Source organism: Neofelis nebulosa, chromosome 2 (genome assembly GCF_028018385.1).
Source record: "Neofelis nebulosa isolate mNeoNeb1 chromosome 2, mNeoNeb1.pri, whole genome shotgun sequence".
Classification (NCBI taxonomy): Eukaryota; Metazoa; Chordata; class Mammalia; order Carnivora; family Felidae; genus Neofelis; species Neofelis nebulosa.
In genome coordinates this window covers 56,155,730-56,176,010 of record NC_080783.1, presented here as the reverse complement: position 1 = coordinate 56,176,010, position 20,281 = coordinate 56,155,730, and the positions used below count along the sequence as shown (strand labels likewise).

At 42.2% G+C, this 20,281-nt stretch overlaps 1 protein-coding gene across 1 annotated transcript in view; it reads right to left on the bottom strand.

The window, feature by feature from the left end:
* Positions 1-20,281, bottom strand: part of PDE11A (phosphodiesterase 11A) — a 375,452-nt gene that overhangs the window by 14,335 nt on the left and 340,836 nt on the right. The window contains exon 20 of the mRNA XM_058712978.1: positions 16,373-16,456. Within this exon, the coding sequence (XP_058568961.1) occupies positions 16,373-16,456 (84 nt within the window). The remainder of the gene's footprint in view (positions 1-16,372; positions 16,457-20,281) is intronic.

Sequence of the window (20,281 nt, the reverse complement as noted above, 5' to 3'; positions counted from 1 at the left end):
AATAGAATTAAATTCAAAGGAATTTAGTATATGATAGAGGTGACCTTTTATTATTATTTTTATTGATGTTTTTATTTATCTTTGAGACAAAGAGAAAGCACGAGCTGGGGAGGGGCAGAGAGAGAGGGAGACAGGAACTGAAGCAGGCTCCAGGCTGACAGCAGAGAACCCGATGTGGGACTCGAACTCACAGGCAGTGAGATCATGACCTAAGCCAAAGTCAGAGGCTTAGCTGACTGAGCCACCCAGGTACCCGTAGGTGACCTTTTAAATCCTAAGGAAAAATACTAGTCAAAGCTGATGGGAAAACTGGGGAGCTATCTGAAAACCTAAAGTTGGATCCTGACCTCAAACTTTACATCCAACAAAATAAAATACAACCAGATGAATCAGAGATACAAATATATATATATATAGACACACACAGAGAAATATATATATATATATATACATACACACACACACACATAAAACATACATAAAATACTAAAAGACGGCCTGAGAAAAGTTTTTAAATTTTCTCATTTTACAATGAGAAAATAATGCTACTAAGACATAAAATCGAGAAGCCATAAAAGAAAAGATTCATGAATTTGGCTGCACAAAATCAATGTATTTCTTTATCGCATAAATAAAGCGAAAAGGTAAATGACAACCTGGGGAAAATATTTGCCACTGTGGCTACAGATAAAGGATATTTCTCTAATACATAGTGAACCCTTACAAATGAAAAAGAAATGACCATCAGCTTACAAGAAAACAGAAAAATATGAAGAGATTACAGAAAAAAATACAAATGGCTCCTAAGTAAGTAAGTCTATACTAAAGATATGATGAGACTCATTTATGCGACGGAAAATGCAAATAAAAACTACAATGAGATAGGATTTACAGTATCAAATTGGCAAAATTCCAGAAGTTTGAAAACACAGTGTATTGGTAAGGGTGTGGAGAGAGAGGCATCTCACATATTGGTGGTGGGAATATAAATTGGTTTGTTCACACTCTCCAGAGGGAAAGTTGGCAGCATCTATCAAAATTTCAAATGCCTGTATACCAAATGGCCAGTAATTCTACTTCTGAGTACGTATCCTACAAATAAAGTGTGAAGATGTTGCATTCACAAGGATATTTATTGCACAATGAACTATTAGAAACTATTAGGAATGACATCAGTGTCCTTAAATAATTAAGTAATTATTGGCCAAATATTTTATTCTCCATCTTTAAAACCTGATACTCTGTGACCATCAAAAAGATGGAGGCAGTTGCTGTATGGGCACCGAAAAGGAAAATTTCAAAAATATATTAAGTGTGAAAAACGAGATACGGAGCAAAACATACTTACGCTCACATATATGTACACATGCATATATACACATGTACACACACATGTATATATATATATATGAGCAGACTGTGTGTGCATACATACTGTATTAGAAAGCATGGTGTATGAGCATTACGTATAAAAACAGTGTAAAGCCCACTGTACTTATGCTTTCCTACAGATTGTCTTTAGATGCATATACGGGAAAGTTGGTTAAAGGTGGTGGCCCTGAGGGAGGTGACTGGGAGACAGAAGTGTGAGGAAGGATCACTTTTCTCTAATACGTCTGTGCCTTTTGAATTCTGTTCACTGGATGTGTATAAACTCTTTGGCAGTAAAATATTTTATTCAAAAATTTTATCATGAACCAATAAAGGGAGCAGCAACCTTTGATCATGTGTTAGAATTATTAAATAACAGGTCATCCACCTGATGGTTAATGGTGAAAGAAGGCCTATAAGTACAAAGATAAAGAAGAGAAATGCTTACATGAAGATCAAAATAATTCAGTGTTTCACCACCACACTTCAGAAATTATTTCAGTACCTTAATTATACGTCACCCTAGTGTCATGTGTCTATTATTCGACAGTGTGATAACCCCTCCCCCACCCCACTCACCAGTCCACATCACAGATAAGGGCCGACTACCTCATTGATCCCAAACATTTCCTCTGAGAAGCGATCAATGTCCCCTGCCAGGCCATTAAATAGATTTTGAAAAACTCTTCAATCCGTATCAGTCTCATATCCTTATTTAGTTGCTCAAATTTGCCCTCAGCTGGGAATTGTCCAGGCAACTGTGATTCTGTTGTGTTCGCCACTCATTTGAAGGGCCCCATCCATCATCATTTCTAGGCCCTTTCTGATGCAATGTAGCTTGTTCTTTGTCTTTCTTAAAAACTGAATGGCTGTTAAATTATCCATTTATCTTCCTTCAGATTTTCTGTTCAGTTTCTCAGGCCCTCTCAGGGCTGTCTTTTCTACCTTGTTTGCTGACTTTTCATTCCATTTCCCCCGTTCTCCCAGGCATCTTGCTTCACCATGCTGTCCTTCCAAACAAACTCCCTGGTTTGATCTGCTTTCTGCTTGTTTGCAATCTGCATCACTACTCAGGTGGACTTCCTTTTCAACTTTTGTCCCTTCAGGATAGCTTTGAGAACTTTGAGATAACATGTTTCAACTTTTCCCCGTAGATGGCAGGGTGTATTGGACAAACCATAACCGAAGGGAAAAGTCTAAACCAGCTTTGCCACTGTTAAGTTGGGTCACAAGGGACCTTTCAGGGTTTCACCTTCCCGACCTGCAGATGATCTGCAAGCTCACTTCTAGTCAAGTGTCTTCGGATCACAACAGCATCTCCTTTCTGTGTAGGTAAGGTGGACCCACTAAGGACGTGAGGTTTGTGTAATGTTAAGGCTCGCGCACACACTCCTCAGGGGCAGCAAGCGGGAACCCAGATTTGGAAGCAGAAAGAATCTAAGCTCTGTCACTTAATATCTGTGTCTTTTCTCCAGCCTCAGCTTTCACATCTGAAAAGAGGACAATAGTAGTATCTAGCTTGATATCGCTAAGAGGATTAAATCAGGTGATGCTGGGAAAGTCTGGTGCCTGGCACACAGTAAGTGCTCAAGAATGTTGTTAGTGAGCTAGGCAGTTTGGCTGTTATCATCCAAATTTACAACACAGGCCACTGAAGCTTAGAGGCTTCAGTTTTATGGCAGTAACAATGTATGGAGTGCTTTAACGTTTGATGTTTACTTTTCCCAAAGCATTTCCACATGCCTCAGCTCCTTTGGTTCGGACTCTTGGAAAGGGTGATGTTAACTATCACCAATTCCCTTTGCTCCAAGAAGAGAGTTACTTTGCAAAGCCAAAGACGTTTAAAAAGTAGAGAGTGGAGTTACTCTCGGTCAAACCTACAAACCTGTGGAGATCACCATAAAAAGAAGTCTGAGGATAGCAAGCTTTAGGTTTTATGAGTGTAGAGGGCAGATTTGAAAGAGGATGGTTATAAAAACACTCAGCATCTCCTGCCTCGTCTTAGGTCTCATTTCTGTTTCCCTCCGTCTCTTACTTCTCTGTAGGTCTCTGTGGATCTTTCTCCTTTCCTGTTTAGTTTTTGGCTGGTCAGGGCATCTGTAGCACTAAGATTACAGACGACGTATTAAGTCAAGGACGTGGAGAATTACTCTTCCTTTTCCATTATTTTATGGTTCTATAGTTTATCCCTCCCTTTGCTTGTAGGAGGCAGCGGCTCATACGCTGAAACTCCCCCTAATTCACTGGGGCGATTGCGAACAGCAAGTATAACCTCCTTAGTTTCTCAGGCGTGAAATAAAGACAGAAATGCTAACGCCCGCCACAGGGCAACTCCAGAATGGCGGGTTATTTCAGGGCACGCTGAAAGCACCAGATGCGGAGGGAACGCAAGATCTTCCTAGCGGAACCCACTCTTTCCCATTTCCCCGTACCCTGGATGTGTTGCTCAGGCCGTCCCGTGGGGGCTCCAAGCAGCTGAGTAACAGCTTGCACCAGAGCGGAGGTGGGTGGCACTGAACATGCGCTGGGCACGACTGCTGAGTAACAGAGACAATGAACGCAAGTAAGTCTAATGTGCCAATAAAGGAAAATGCAAAGGGTCCTCCGGAGCTGCGGTATCTACCTCCTGGGAGTAAAGAGGGCTTTACCGGGAGCCTGTCATCCGAGCAGCTTCCTAAAGTAACAGTAGGGTTTTCTGGGAGAGAAGACGGAAAGGTACATGTGGCAGTGATAGCTGTGCGAGCAAAGGCACAGGGTGCGAGCGTGCATGCATGTGCGCACGCGCATGTGTAACGTCAGTGGAGAAGCACTTTGGGAAATGGCCGGTGGCCAGTTACATCCAGAGCACAGGGTAGGGAGGAAGGAGTGAGAGGTGAGCACAGGGAGGTCAAAGGTACCAGCTTAGAGTTTTTCCTCCAGTGATGGGGAGGGAGGGTCTGAAGGACCCACAGCCAAAGCTGCTTTAGGAAGGTAACTCCAGTGTTTATTTGGAACATCGGACCGAGGGGGTGAAGCGGGAGAGCGGCTGCTGAGCCTGACAAGGTCTGAGTGGTGGCAGCTGGCAGTGGGGACAGTTAGGAGAACCCTTCTTAGTAGAGGGTCCAGGGGAGGGAGAAAAATCATGATGTGGCAACTGGAAAATAATAACCCGCATTTGGTTTCGTTTTAGAACATATTTCTTGTCTTATTGAGATATTAGGGTTTTTTGAAGTTGGCTTTTTTTTTTTTGTATTTACTGTTTATTCTGAATTCCTTTTTGCCTTCGTGTTTCTTGATTTGCTTCCATTCCATCACAGTGGAGGCTTTCCTGAAACGTACTTGTGGCCCTTACCTGTTTGCATACTTCAGAGCAAGGCACTGGGCACGGCATTGTGCCCAGTGGGGAGGAGAGGCGGGAGAGGCTGTCGCTGACTGGTGGGCTTCATTTGAAGGGCATCGTATGGGGGGAGTTGACTCTTTCACTGAGAGCATCCCAGGTGCAAGTACATGAGGATCTTTTCTCTGAGGCCACCGTTTCCCTAAAAAGGAATCCTACTTTGCTGCTTCTGGGCATGTCTGGCCCCTGGTGTCCTGGGTACAGGGGATGGGGTCCAGCCAGTCATTCCATAGGCTTTTAATTTGAGCCACGAATTCTCCCAATGAGGGCTCTGTGGGAAGAGCTCTCTGGCCTCCTGACTTGACAGGAGGGTTACATGGGTGGTTTACCTGGCTGTGAAGGTAGTGAGAGGTCCCTGAGACTCCATTTGCCAACTTCTAACCTTTCTGCTTATTTCTAGGCTCATGCCTCAACCTCACTGCTGTGGATCAGATTGTATCCCCCTAAAAGACACTCTGGTACCTGGAGATGTGACCTTTTTTGGAAATAAAGTCTTCACAGATGGAATCAAGTTAAGATGAAGTTATATTGGATTGGATGAGCTCTAAATCCAATGGCTAGTGTCCTTTCAGAAGGTCATGTGAAGACACAGGGACACGGAGACACAGGAGAATGTCACGTGAAGACAGAGGCAGAAATTGGAGTGATGCATTCAGAAGCTAAGGAATCCCAAGGATTTCTGGCAACCACCAGAAGCTAGGAGAGAGGCATGGAACAGATTTTCTCTCAGAGCCTCCAGAAGGAATCGACCCTGCCACACCTTGATTTCGTACTTCTCACTTTCAGAACTGTGAGATTTACTGTTGTTGGACGCCCCCCAATTCGTTATACTTTGTTAGACAACACTAGGAAACTAATGTATCTTCTCTTGACTTTACTTGGCCCCTTTGAGTCCTGAGCCTCTCAGGAGCTTCTTCTGAAAGACAGATCAGCTCACTTCTGTCTGCAGACATTCTGGGATGTTACTGCCTTTCCAGCTTTCGATATTTGAAGAGATCTTATTTCCTCTCACATTCTGTTGTCCTTGGGAATTTCTTTTTTTTAAGAAGTACAACTTCATGGGGCGCCTGGGTGGCGCAGTCGGTTAAGCGTCCGACTTCAGCCAGGTCACGATCTCGCGGTCCGTGAGTTCGAGCCCCGCGTCAGGCTCTGAGCTGATGGCTCAGAGCCTGGAGCCTGTTTCCGATTCTGTGTCTCCCTCTCTCTCTGCCCCTCCCCCGTTCATGCTCTGTCTCTCTCTGTCCCAAAAATAAATAAAAAACGTTGAAAAAAAAAATTTAAAAAAAAAAAAAAAAAAAAGAAGTACAACTTCATTATTTCTAATCCCACTTAGTAGTACCAAATAAGTCAATAAAATATTGAACAAAGGTGCTCATTTCAGAATTATCTCTTTTAGCAAAAAGAAAAAAATTAGGTAATGACTGAATAAATTATGACAAGTCAATTGACTGGAATTCTAGGCTGCTGTTTCAAAGGATGGCATGAAAATTACGGTTGGAATGAACCTCACGTTAAGTGACCACATCACAATACTCTAGTATCTCTGGGTAAATTTGTGTTTATGTGTGGATAATAGTGTAAAGGGGCATCACAGGAAGAAGAGAGTGTGAGGTCCTTATTTCTACTAACAATCTGCTCCTGACGATTCAAGTATTCTGTAAGGCAATATGTTTTCTCTCCTGTGTTCCTTATTTCCTCCCGAGTCTTCACTAGCAGAGTCCTTAACATACCTACTTACATGAACAGTCTGTTCAAGGAAATCTAGGGTTTTTTCTATCATGTTCCTCAAAAGTTTTTCACCCTCTTCTCATTACCCAAGAATGTTTATATCTTTAAAAAAGTTCCTCTATTATTATATTAATAGAATTCTCTGAAGGATGAGGAGATAAACTAATGAGGCCAGTCTGCCACATTTTATTGGCAATGTCAACCCACTTTGCCAGTGAAAGTGTCAGATCAAGGACAGCTTGACATAACATACTTCTGAGAGAGTTTTCTGTAGTAACCAGTGAAACAGAATCCATTAGCCCATTTGGTCTGCTAGGAATTGCTCTCTCTGGAATCTCTACTCTGGCCCCTATATTCTTCCTTATGAAGGATTCAGGGTTTATTTCGTAAATGGGAAGTTTACAAAGGTAGAGCACTCCTGGGCAGAATGGAATTGCCTTTTACCTCCTCAGAGCAGTGCAGTGAGAAAAAGCCATAGATGAAGGCAGAGAGGACTTGGACTCGAATTTCTGGCTCTACCCGGTAAAAAACTGCTTCACTCGGATTAAGTCCATTAGCTTCTCTAGCTTTCACTTTCCTCACATGTTAACCTAGACCATTAGATATTATAGGATCCAGAATGAAGTTTTTTCTTCTTTCACAGTTAGGATCAAATTCAACTGTGTATGTAAAAGCACCTTGTAAACACAGTCAGTATCCAATAAATGTCTGCCTTCTGAAAAAATGTGCATAAGGATACCCCCATCCATGTCTGTCAGGACTCTAATACTGAACTTCTTTTCCAAGTGCTCAGTCTGGTAGAAGTCTTTAACTTCATTTTAGATCGTGGCTAACAGAGTCAACTGTTGGGACGCCATATTGGTTGGTGCATGAGGTTGAGAGCCTGGCCCTTTCTGGTCACATTGCCATAGACCATCTGCTTGCTAGATAAGGCAATGTGCTCTGAGTGACTTAATATTTTTATGGCTGCAGCTCAGATAATTAAATATAGGAGTGGTGATGGCTGAGCATCCAGATAGTCCTCCTTGAATTCTCTTAGGAAACATTTAGAGTAGTACAGAAGATTCTGTTTGGCAATAGCATAATAAGAATGCTTTATGTTTATCTCATGCCTCACTTCCCAGGAGCTCAGGCAATGCTGACCTTCCAAATGCACATTAAATTGCAGAAATTTCGGAGAGGCACTTACAGTGCAAAAAACAATCTTTAAAAGAGGCCTTGATTCATCTCCTGGTAGAAGAATGCAATTTTCTTTCTCTCTCTCTCTCTCTCTCTCTCTCTTCCTCCTTCCCTCTCTCCCTCTCTCTCTTCCTCTTTTTCTGAAGAGATTCAAAGAAGAAAGAGCCATGAAAAGGAGGTAAATCAGCTTTTAAAATATGTTTTGTAGAGGAGCTGAGAAGCAAGGTAAGACAGCATTCCAGGCCTTGTGTGGACTTGTGGCTAAGTCATTTTCAGCTTCATGATTCCAGAACAGAAACACTTTTAAAAAGAGTTACTTATGCTGGCCAGCCAGATAAGGAGAAGTAGATCTTATCTTAAATTCTATCTTCAAAAGCCTTACGAGGTAATATATTATCTATTTTTTTTTTGCCAGATTCCAGCATTTTAATATGGATTCATGATGGCAGTTTTGAGTTTACCTGACACCTGTCATGCTCAATGCAAGCAGTGACATGAACTTGAATGCTCTTCTACCAGTAAGCCCTCTCTGCTGTTGAGCACATGATGATGTGATGCTTGTAGTGGTAACTGTTTGGAGATGTAGGATCTAAAAACTCTTCTAAGGCAAAGAAAGATTACATTTTAATCATAATAAAGTTACCATGTTTTATTATAATTTCATGAAATCACATTAAAGTACACTATAAGTTCTTGAAATCCATGTACATGTGCTAGCTCTATTAAGGGTGAATATTAAAATAACTAGGGGCATCTGGGTGGCTCAGTTGATTAAACATCGTACTCTTGGTTTCAGCTCAGGTCATGATCTCATGGTTTGTGGGATCGAGCTCCACATCGATCTGTGCTGTCAACACAGAGCCTGCTTAGGATTCTCTCTCTTTCCTCTCTATCTGACTCTTCCCCTGACTCATGCGTGCGCGCTCTCTCAAAATAAACATTTAAAAAAATAAAATAACTAGAGGACTATATTTTCTGCCAATGCAGGGTAAGAGAAACTTTCACGTATTTCCTAGTTGAAAAAGTCAAAGCCCTGAAAAATTCATGGCTATAAACTAGCCTTTTTATATTAGAATTAAGGGCCAATTCAACCATGATGAGAACTAACGACTTTCTAAAAAGATATCATAGGCCATATACTTCAGGTTATGGGCAGGGATAGAACGGTGCACACTCGGATGAGAGGTTTTATATATTTATGGATGATAATGTAACATGACGTTGTAACTCTCCTTCACACATTCCACTGCTTATAATTGATTCTGTGGTGCTGCGCTCATCATTCACTCGGTTTCTTCATTCACTTGTTCCGCAAACGTTTACCGAACAGTTCTGGTAAACTCTGTGCTAGGCACTGCGCTGGGTACCAGGAATAGGGTGTCCCAAGAAACTCGTGTAACGGGGGGAGGGAGCCAGCCAGCCAGCCAATCACAATACGAGTGTTACGTGTGATTATGAGAAGACAGAGCTCCGCAGAAATGTCGAGGTGGGGGAGGGGTTAGGTTTTCCAGGCAGAAAGGAGCAGAAGGGTAGCCAAAGGCAAGGGAAGAGAGACAAAAGGGCTGTGAGTCCTGTGCTTTGGGGCAAAGGGAGCCTGCGAGAGGAAGAGGGTAGGGTGACAGCAGATGAAGCCAAGAGGCAGGGGGCCTCAGCGAAGGTGGCCCTGAAATACCAAAGTGAGAAATCTGGAAGGGATCTTATAGATGCTGGTAGTACCTGAGGTTTATAATCAGGGGTGCCATGGTCCAATATTTATTTATTTATTTTAAAATTTATTTTAGGGGTGCCTGGGTGGCTCAGTGGGTTAAGCATCTGACTTTAGCTCAGGTCAGAATCTTGCGGTCTGTGGGTTTGAGCCCCATGTTGGGCCCTGTGCTGACAACTCAGAGCCCAGAGCTTGCTTCGGATTCTGTGTCTCCCTCTCTCTCTGCCCCTCCCCTGCTTGTTCTTGCTCTCTCTCTCTCAAAAATGAATAAATGTTATAAAAAATTAAAAAAATAATAAAATCTATTTTATTTACTTTGAGAGTGTGTGTGAAAGTGAGCAGGGCAGGCGCAGAGAGAGGGAGAGAGAGAATCCCAAGCAGTCTCCGTGCAGTTAGTGCAGAGCCCATTGTGCGGCTCAAACTCACAAACTGTGAGATCGTGATCTGAGCTGAGATCAGGAGCCAGATGCTTAACCGGCTGAGCCACCCAGGCACCCCCATGATCCAATTTTTTTTAAAAGGAAGTTCACTTTGCCAAAAGTTTGGAGGACAGGCCGTAGTGAAGGGGCTTAGAAACTACATAAAACTGACACTTTCAAATGTTTACATTTCTCTTCCATTCATATCTAATAGTACATGGAAAATGTTGAAGTAAACAGGTTTTACTATCAGCACTCAGATTTGGGAATGGTGTATGTGACAAGGACAATATTTTGAACATATTAAACCAATGTATATTTGTTCTGCTTGAATCGTCACGCCTATGGTTCCCCGCCCATCAACTCAGTAGGCTTCCCTCCTGCAGGCAAATGGTGGATCCCGTTAGAAACAGCAAGCTGTCATCATTCAGCGTTGAGAGAGAATAACCCTGAATGCCAGCTTCGTATGGTGAGAAAGGGGGTTTCTAAATTCCAGAATTCTCCTTTACCTATTAAGAACCAAATCTGGCCAAGTCAGATCATCACATCTGGCCACAAAGCCTAGTGCAGACAGCACAGGGGACACCATATACGGATAGTTCCCATTAGACAAGGAAAAGGAAATTAAAACACTTTCCACTGTGGGGGTGAGGGGGATGGGGACGGGGGAAGAGAGAAAAGAGAGAGAGATAATGGACAGAGACAGAAAGGGAGGGTGGGGAGAAAGGGAAAATGAGAAGTGAGTTCCTTGTTCCTTCCCTGTTCCTTGGGAGATGAAGCCTGGCGGGGGGTCAGGGGAGGGCTTGTCTCTTGAATCTCAGAGCCTAATTCAGGAAAGTGATAGAATTTACTAGAACAAGTTGGCACTACCCAGGCGGCTTATTAGAAAGTGCCAAGGAAATTGTGTGGACAGCATGGCGAGGAGAAAGTAGCTGGGAGTTCACCGGTGGCCCACAGGAGCTGAGCACTCAGGCGAGAAAAGCAGGTGACTAGATCTGACCAGAAAACTGCTAGGGGCTTGCCACGAGAGGTTCCTACCAGGACCACAGACTTCAGCAGCCAGAGCAAGTGGCCAGGCCCTGGGCGGAGTGCATATCACACCCATGGTCACCTAGAGGCCAGCATGGCATCACACCGAGCCCTGACCACCAGCTCTCCATGAACCCGGTGAGACCTAACAGGCGGTATGTGTGTTTGGGCCTTTCTCCCCAACACTTACAGAGTGTTCACAAGGATAGGGCAGGGAGCACCCCCCCCACCCCCCCGATGCCTGGATGGCAGCTGGGGCGAAGACATAGCTCTGATTTGGAACTGTTCACATTTCAGTCCTCCCAAAGGTCTGTTCCGACAAGAAAAAACTGTGATACCTTAATTGTCAAGTTTAAGCGCAGTCCCTGCACGCCTCTCCTCCCCACATCACCAGGAAAAGGTGGAGCCAGATAGATAAATTATAAAGAATATAGAACTTATTTCCCTCGCTTTCCTTGAGGCTTCTTGAGTTATACATGATGTCATTCCTTGTAAAGACAAGAAATTAGCCCCAACTATTTCTTCCTCTCATCCATAAGAATGCTAAATATTGTAGAGAAAGCATTGATAGAAAACCTATTTGGGTGGTATCCTTTTTAAAAAAAAGTATCTGATGCAATTGTTCTTCTCTGGATCCACATTCTATCCCTTGTAGGTTTTTAAGAGAAGATGATGTTATATTCTAACTAGTGACTCAGTAGCTCATTACTTATTCTTTTTTAAAAAACTGGACACAAAGCATGAGCCATTTGGGGAATATTAAATTGTGTTTAAAGAACTTGTACTGGTGTCCAGAAAAATTGTCTTAGCACTTTACATCCTCTTTTCCAATTTACCAATTCTAATTCCCAGTCTTCACAATCTCAATTATAAAGATTCTTTTCTCTCTCCCTTCAGAGAGCTTATTAATTGCATCAGGTGAAGGTATTTTTCAAAACGACTATTACAACTGAAGGCAGAAAAAAGGTCAAAAGTTACTGTAATCAAAACATCAGAAGCCCTGCCTGTTGCAGAAACTCCTTGGCATTTTAATAAAGAGGCAATACGCTTGCAGAACTAGACAGGGAATTGTTCCAGCTAGATCCTGTCCAGGTCAAGCCCTTTTGAAATATCTGTGGAAAAAATCCACCTCCAAGTCAAGAGCCTGTTTGGGATGGGCTGCAAATGCGATTATGTTCATAATAACAATTAAATCCCTCAATCCTTAACAACAGAAGATTTATAATGCCTCTATGCATCATTGAAATTCTAGGTACACTGAGGTTTGATTAAGTCAAGAATGAAAACAAAGGGCAAAAACTGAGCTCGCTATTGCAAAGAGAAGCTCAGTGTGATGCTGTCACATCAGGCTTTCTGTTTATCCCTAAGGCTGGTACAGCAGTGGCTTCAAAGTTTGATGGTGTCTTTTTTTCTTTTTCTTCTTTCTTTCTTTATATTTTTTTCTCCCTCCAAAGATGTTGAGCAGCAGGCTAATGGATCCCAGCAGGGTGCAAAGACAGCAGAAAGCACGGGAATCAGATGTCAATGTGTTCCTCCAAGATACCCTGCTAGGACGGAGCTAACTAACTGGGCTCTAGTCTTCTCTTGGGGCACACGCTCTGATGGGTCCCTGCCCACTCTTGACTTCCTATATGCTTCCTGATTGAAATGCTGTCACAGATAAATCATGACTTCTGCCTGTTAGGACCATTTTCTATTTTTTTTCAAAGAAAAGTTTGGAGCCATCAGATTAAAAAGACAAGCAAGTTCTGGAGAATTATATACTCACACGTAAATATTAGTGTCACATCTCCCTACAATATAACTATCTGTCCATCTGGGAGTGTTCTGGGCATGCTCCTCCACGCACCACTTTGTTTATATATTTTTATGTATTTTCTGGCAGTCACTTCCAGTCAAACACCAGATTACTTAGGTAACTTCCTAACGAATAGATTTTAGGAGGATTGGAGGAGTTGGCCTGCTTTTCCTTCAACACAGGCCCTACCTGGAAGTTGAAGTTGTCTCAGAGATAAGAGTTTCAGTTTTAAATGCAGTGGGCATCCAAAATGCAGTTTGTGTGAGTTCCCACCTAGCACACTAGTAAGTAGCCCTTCAGGCATCCGAGACTATCGATAATCTACCCTTGGCTTGGAGGAAGGACAAAACTCTGCAAACTGGAGTGAAAGAGGAAAGTGCTTGATCTATTTTGAAGTTTGACGTATGCACAAGCTTTTCAACACCATGAAGGGAAACCACTTCAGCCAGTGAAAGTTAATGAAGTCAAAAAGCTGTACTAAAACCATATATGTATCTACCACTCAGCTCCCTCTCCACCCTGCTACTAAACTCCTTCCACATTCCACGTTCAGGCCATCAGCCCAGTGCTTGGGTGAGCTTCCACCCTCGCTAGAAGGCGCTCTCCACACTGCTCCCCTGCACGAGATCCCAGCTCTCTCCATGAGTATCTATCTGCCTCAGGTTCTACATGAGGTTTCCAGCCACCCAAACCGCTCCACCTTGGGGGCAGGGTCCTGGCCGTGAAAAGGAACATTCTTTGTCTCATCTGTAATATTCTGTATCCTCTTCCCCTGCGCCCAGACTGACCTAGCAAGGCCACCCTGGATTTCTACACTCTACATAATTCAGACCATGGCATTTCAGATAATCCCTTTTTGAGATTCTGGCCACCTGCATACTTTCCCATCTGCTTTCTATTTTCTCAGGCTCTTTATTACTGCACTTTCATGTTTTGAACCTCAATCTTCCCTTTTGGCAACAACCTGAGTTCCTGCAGACATTTGCAGGAACTAGTGTCACACCAGTGACTTCTCTTGCTTGGTGAGTTACTTCCTCAACGTTTTGTATCTTTGCACTAATGGTGATTCCTGCCCACTGACTGATTCCATTTCAGCTCCAGGGCGCAACAGTGAATGTCAGATTGCCCATTTAAATAACGGACAATCCCCTTCTCCCCCAACTGTGTGAGATGGAACAAAATAGGGACTCTCAGAGAGGATACTTAAAATCATTCAGCAAAGTTTCAGTTTGAGGGCTTTTTGAAATACTGGTTTCAAAGACTTATAAAGAATTTACAAATAAAATCTGTGTTATTTTTAAAAATAAGTGATGATAAGACATTTAAAATGAACATGATTTTCATACTTTGCTAGCTGAGAAGACATAGCAGCAGAAATGAACATACTTTAAAAAAATCTTTTTAATTAATTAATTTTGAGAGAGACAGAGACAGCATGAAGGGGGAGAGGCAGAGAGAGGGAGAAACAGGATCCCAAGCAGGCTCCGCACTGTCAGCACAGAGCCTGATGTAGGTTTTCAAACCCACGAAACCACGAGATCATGACATGAGTTGAAACCAAGAGTCGGACGCTTAACCAACTGAGCCACCCAGGTGCCCCTGAACATGAACTTTTATAAACAACTCCTTCTACACTCCTCTTTACAATGCCATGATTCTCTTGTTAGTTTAATAAGAAAAGATTGTGGAAGAAATACCCAGCAGAGGTGGAATGTGTGGTAGAAAGACCACTACACCAAAACCAAGGCCACGGATATGTGGGACACAACTCTAACTTGGTGGGAATGTCACTTAAAACTGCTCTATGTTAATTTTCTGTGGATAAAAATAGCAGGTGTATCTAACCTCACAGACAGGGAGTAAAGTAAAACAGATGTGGAAAATCAAGAATGATAGATAATGTGATGTGGTATTACTCCCTAAATTCTGGAAAGTGCTAGTTTCGATTTCAATTTCAAGTAGTTTCCTTTTTAACCTGAAGATTTCAAAGTACTTAATAGGAAGTATAAGATAAGCCCAAAGAATTGTGAATCAGATGCAAAACAATGAAATTAGCATGGAAAAGCCCATGAGAATCCTTGCCAGCATTTATTATAACCAATCACATAGGAAGGATATGTGGACTTTGGGTCCATTCCAAAGAAGCTTTGCAAACTAATACCGAAAATTTATCAGTCCCACAATTACAAGTCTTCGTCCTCCTGAGCTTTACCCACCGTAAAAGGAATTTACTAATTGCAAAAATTCATCCCATTTATTGCCTCAGTGGGCACAGGAAACTGAATAAATTATAAATAATTCAACGTGGGTAGTCAAGGCGAATTTAGCAAAGCAAGATATATCTGACCCAACAGCTGTGGGCTTTGTACCTGGGCACCCAGCTTATGCAGAGATACCAGAGAAGCAAGGGTGGGAGGAGCAGACAGGAAGAAAAGAAAGTCAAGAAGCGTCTTATAATAAAGTGTACGTTACTCTTGATTTTTTCACCCAAGTTTTCATTATTAAACAAGAGCATTATGTGCCATTTATAGCTAAAATAATGTACTTAAGATTATTTTAAAACTTTGATTTTATGCTACCATGTATTGAATGGTTCATGTAAAACAAAGATATGAATTTTGGTGTTTTTTGCTGTTTATAGTCATTAAAAAGTTTCATTTCTATCTTCAAGATAGTATTCTAGGATTTTTTTTTTTTTTTTTTCAGTGTAATGTGACAGGGCTCAGCAGCTCCTAAAAGTGTTGAAAACGAAGTGGTAGATAAGCCTGAAACTTAATGGTTGTGAGGTCCTTAAAAACCAATACTGTGTTTTTAATGGAGTTACACAGAGTGAGAAACTAACGCGGTTTTGCTTTCCCTGCATGTGTTTCTCACTTTGAAGTTGGAAAAGCAGCTCAGTCTGATTGAGCGAGGTAGGGGGTAAAGAACTCGCCAGGTTTTACACATGAAAGCAAATGCTTAGTAGCAGAATTAAAAGCCAATGAACACTAAACCCTTAGTGTTAGCTGGTGCCGATCCTAATCTGTACTCAAAAAGTGGAGTGTGAACGTTCAAAGCCCATGACACTTGTCTCCTTGCCAGAAGCAGGGTCCCGACCACCAGGCAGCGGCATTTGTCACATGCATCTCAGAGAGAGGCAGAGCTTTCCCATGGAAGGTTCTTTCAAAACTCTGTGGCCCAGACCATGCGATCAGGACAGAAGGCCATGTGTCATGGTTTCATGGAACTCTTGTGTCTCGTAGGATATTAGTAAAAGTGAAAGAAAACTTGTAAAACAAAAATAAAGAAGAGTTCCACAGTCAAATGTTTGAGAAATTTGGCATTGATCAAGGTTGAACATGTTTCTTTCCTGAAGGACTCCTCTGAGCCTTCAGGTTCCCTAGCTGTTGGGCCTGAGAGCTCTTTTTGAAGAGATATCTATCAGGCTATGGCTGGATACTTGTGTTCCACAGGGCACAGCTTGGGAAATACTGAGGTAAAATATTTTTAATCCTGGTTTATAGATGGGGGCATCAAGGCCCCCATTATGTCCTAGATTATGTCCTAGAAGGAGAACTCAGGTCTCTGGCCTCCTAGCACTAACTTTTCCTAGGAGACGGTCAGAAATCTGAGAAAAGATTGACCACAGCCAAAGTTCTTAGCAATACACTTACCCTGGAAAGGTCTCCTAAAACTAACGTTTCTGAGAGTACATACACTCTTCTTTCCTGGCTCAGTCAGGACATGCACCGCCAACTCCTCCCCCCCACCTCCCAAATCCTGAGTACCTGATACAAAGGCATACAGATGCTATCAATCCACTCCAATTGTAACCGAGGCAGTTCATCTTTCCGGTTCCGGTCAAAGATAGCCTAGAATGGGGGAGGAGAAGCTTGTCTTTATTACTCTGGAGTATTTTACAGGTGCTTTGTCAACACTTTGCCACAGTGATCCAATTTTTACCAACTGAACACTTCACAAATCACAATCAATCTTTACATGTACTTTCTTTTCCTTTTTCTGTGATGAGAAAGAAAGTATTTTCACCTCTTTTTATGAGATTTGTAAGCGAATTTATTTGAACTTTATAGCACGCAACTCCTTGGGGCCAAAATCTGTCTTCAGATACAGGTAATGGCCACTAAATCAAGTCATCAGTTCACTGGGAATTGGGTATGAGTCAAGGGGAAGGGGATATGTTTCATTGCCACAAAAATAATGCAGGCTTTTATTTTTATAGTGAAAGAAGGTGGGATAGATAAGAAAAGATCCTTAAAAGCAGTTTCATTTTATTTTTATTTATTTATTTATTTATTTTTTTAATTTTTTTTTTTCAACGCTTTTTATTTATTTTTGGGACAGAGAGAGACAGAGCACGAACGGGGGAGGGGCAGAGAGAGAGGGAGACACAGAATCGGAAACAGGCTCCAGGCTCCGAGCCATTAGCCCAGAGCCTGACGCGGGGCTCGAACTCACAGACCGCGAGATCGTGACCTGGCTGAAGTCGGACGCTTAACCGACTGCGCCACCCAGGCGCCCCAAAAGCAGTTTCATTTTAAACAGAAACTATTTGTATTCATTTTTCAGGGTGGGGTGTGGGTTTGACAACTGTGTTTTTCGATAAGCTTCTGTCATTAATAGATTCCTAAATTTTTATCTATCATTGGATGGATGATGGTGGCAGGTACCCATTCTCTCCTCACTCCCAGGCTTTAAACTTCATGATATTACAATGTTTAGAAATTTTAGGTATACTTTTTTGAGAAAAAGAAGGGACATATATCTGTTGGGCAGACATAAAAAGGGAAACTATCAGTTGGAATTGGGGGCTAAGGGGGATTCTTGAACAAACACTGCCAGTTCTACTCCCTTAAGAATGTCCCTGTCTTTGCTATCAAAGAATAAGGCCAGGGTCTGAGAAGCGACCTTTCCCTGCATTCCTGTCTTAGAGTAGGTTTGGTCTTTCCTCTACAGAGATAGTGGGTGACATCCACATCATCTCAGCATTCACACAGGTCATGAAGGAAGATCCAGGACTTTCCCTTGGTCTGGAGATGTTGCACAATCCAGCACCCTTCAGACTTATCAATGAGGGTGGGAGTGGGCAGGACAGAAATCACCAGCTGCCAGGGCTCACAAGAAGACATAAGAGTGCTGCTGAGGGAAATATCTCCAAAAATATCTCCAGTCAGAGAAGATCACTGACTCCCGCAGGCTCTTCTCATCCTTGTCTTGCAACATGAAATGTGAAATACCAGGAAAGAGGACTAGGGTCTGCTGGGGGAAGGAGTGTTTCTTGTGAACTGCACGAGTCTTTGTCCAAAATGTTCCTTTAAAAATATTATTCTAGGGACGCCTGGTGGCTCAGTCGGTCAGGTCATGAGCCCACAGTTCATGGGTTCAAGCTCTGCATTGGGCTCTGTGCTGACAACTCGGAGCCTGGAGCCTGCTTTGGATTCTGTGTCTCCCTCTCTCTCTCTCTGCCCCTACCCCTGCTTATGCTCTCTCTCAATTTCAAAAATAAATAAATAAATATTAAAAAATAATATTCTGTTATCTACTCTTCAGTGCTCATTGCTATCTGAAATTTCCTTATTTACTTAATTACTGTTTCTGGTGTATAGAATTGTGTTGTTGTTGTTTTTTTTTTTTAAATTCAGTGTCAGTGGTTTTTAGTATATTCACAATTAGTTGTGCAACCATTACTATAGTCAATTTTAGCACATTTTTATCACCCCAAAAAGAAATCTCGTATCAGTTAGCAGTCACTCCTCAACTCCCCCAAGGCTCCACCCTTAGGCAACCAGTGATCTGTTCTCTGTTTGTATAGATTTGGTTATTCTGCACATTCACATAAATGGAATCGTATGATACGTGGTCTTTTGTGACAGGCTTCTTTCACCACGCATGATGTTCTCAAGGTCCATTCCTATAACATGCATCAGCACTTCATCCCTTTTATGGCCAAATGATATTACATTGTATAGATCACCATATTTTATTTATCCATTCATCAGGTGATGGGCATTTGGGTTGTTCCCACTTATCGGCTATTATGAATAATGTGAACATTCACGTACAAGTTTCTATGCAAGTGTATGTTTTCATTTCTCTTGGGGATATACCTAGAGGCAGAATTGCTGGGCCATGTGCTGAAGCCAATGTTTAATGTTTTCATTAATTGTCAAACTGTTTTCCAAAGCAGCTGCATGACTTTATGTTCCCATCAGCAGTGTGGGAAGTTCCAGTTTCTCCACATCCTCACCAACACTTGTTTTTGTCTATCTTTTTAATTATAGCTAGTCCCTGTGAAAGTGGTGTCTCATTGTGGTTCTGATTTGCATTTCCCTGATGACTAATGATTTTGAGCATCTTTTCATGTGCTTATTGGCCATGTATGTATCTATATATACATATATAGATATTCATTGGAGAAATATGTATTCAGATCATTTTCCCTTTTAAAAAATTGGGTTGTCTTTCTATGAATTGTAATAGTTCTCTATATATTCTAGATACCAGGCCCATATCAGATAGATGATCTGCAAATAATTTCTCTATACTGTAGGCTGTCTTTTCATTTTCTTGATAGTGTCCTTTAAGATGCAAAGTTTCACAGAGGGCAACGGCTCCTGCATCTCCTCCTTTTTGTGTACTCCACTCAGTTCCTACAGAAAACGGACACCCAGACAACTCCCACCCCTGGCCTGGCATCAAGAGACCGCCAACAAGAGTTGTGGCATAGGGCAGTGGTTCCGGTTTAAGGAGACTGGCCCGGGCCCTTCCTTGCTCCCCCACCCGCCTCAGTCTCCCCCGACTCCCACCTTGTCATGCATTGTGCGCTTGTCTTCCTACACTCTACTCAGCCGTCGTTGCAGGCAAACACTCCCCCCACCCTCCATTTTCCCCACTACTGCAGCCACCTCCCGGCCTGTTGCTATAGAGCCTACCTGTGTCAATAAACAACAGCTGAAGTAAAAAAAAAAAAAAAAAAAAGATGCAAAGTTTTAAATTTTAATGAAGTCCAATTTATCTATTTTATTTTTCAGAAGATTTATACCTTGTTTTCTTCTAAGAGTCTCATATAGTTTTAGCCCTCACATTTAGGTCTATGATCCACTTTGAGATTATTTTGAGGTTTGGTGACAGGGATCTAGCATCATTCATTTGCATGTGGATATCCTGCTGTCCCTGCACTATTTGAGAAGACAGAAGACTGACCCCATTGAATTGTCTTAGCATTCTGTTGACAGTTGGCCATACTGTAAAAGTTTATATCTAGACTAGTCACTTCTCAATAAATGTTTTTGAGTGCAAGTGTGAGATAGCACATTGATTGTCCTGTGCTTTCCTTTTACAGCCTTTTGCATCTTGTAGTTGATTATGAGTGATTATTTATATAATGTCTATCTTTCCCATCAGTTGACAGCTTTGCTCATGGCTGGATGCACAGTGCCCAGCTTCACGCTCGCTACCCAGAGGTGCTCGAGCATGTTTTACTAACTGACTCACTGCTTCTACTATTAACCCTTGGCTGTGGTCTAGATTAGCCGTTGTTTTCAGAAAGTTACCCTGATGACCTCTAGGACCATGACACCAGATGGAGGGACTCCCAGACAATTTTCTCCCTAAGCATCAAGGAATAAAAGACACACAACTGGTGTCACCTCTGCGCGCATGCATTTCCAGACATCTCT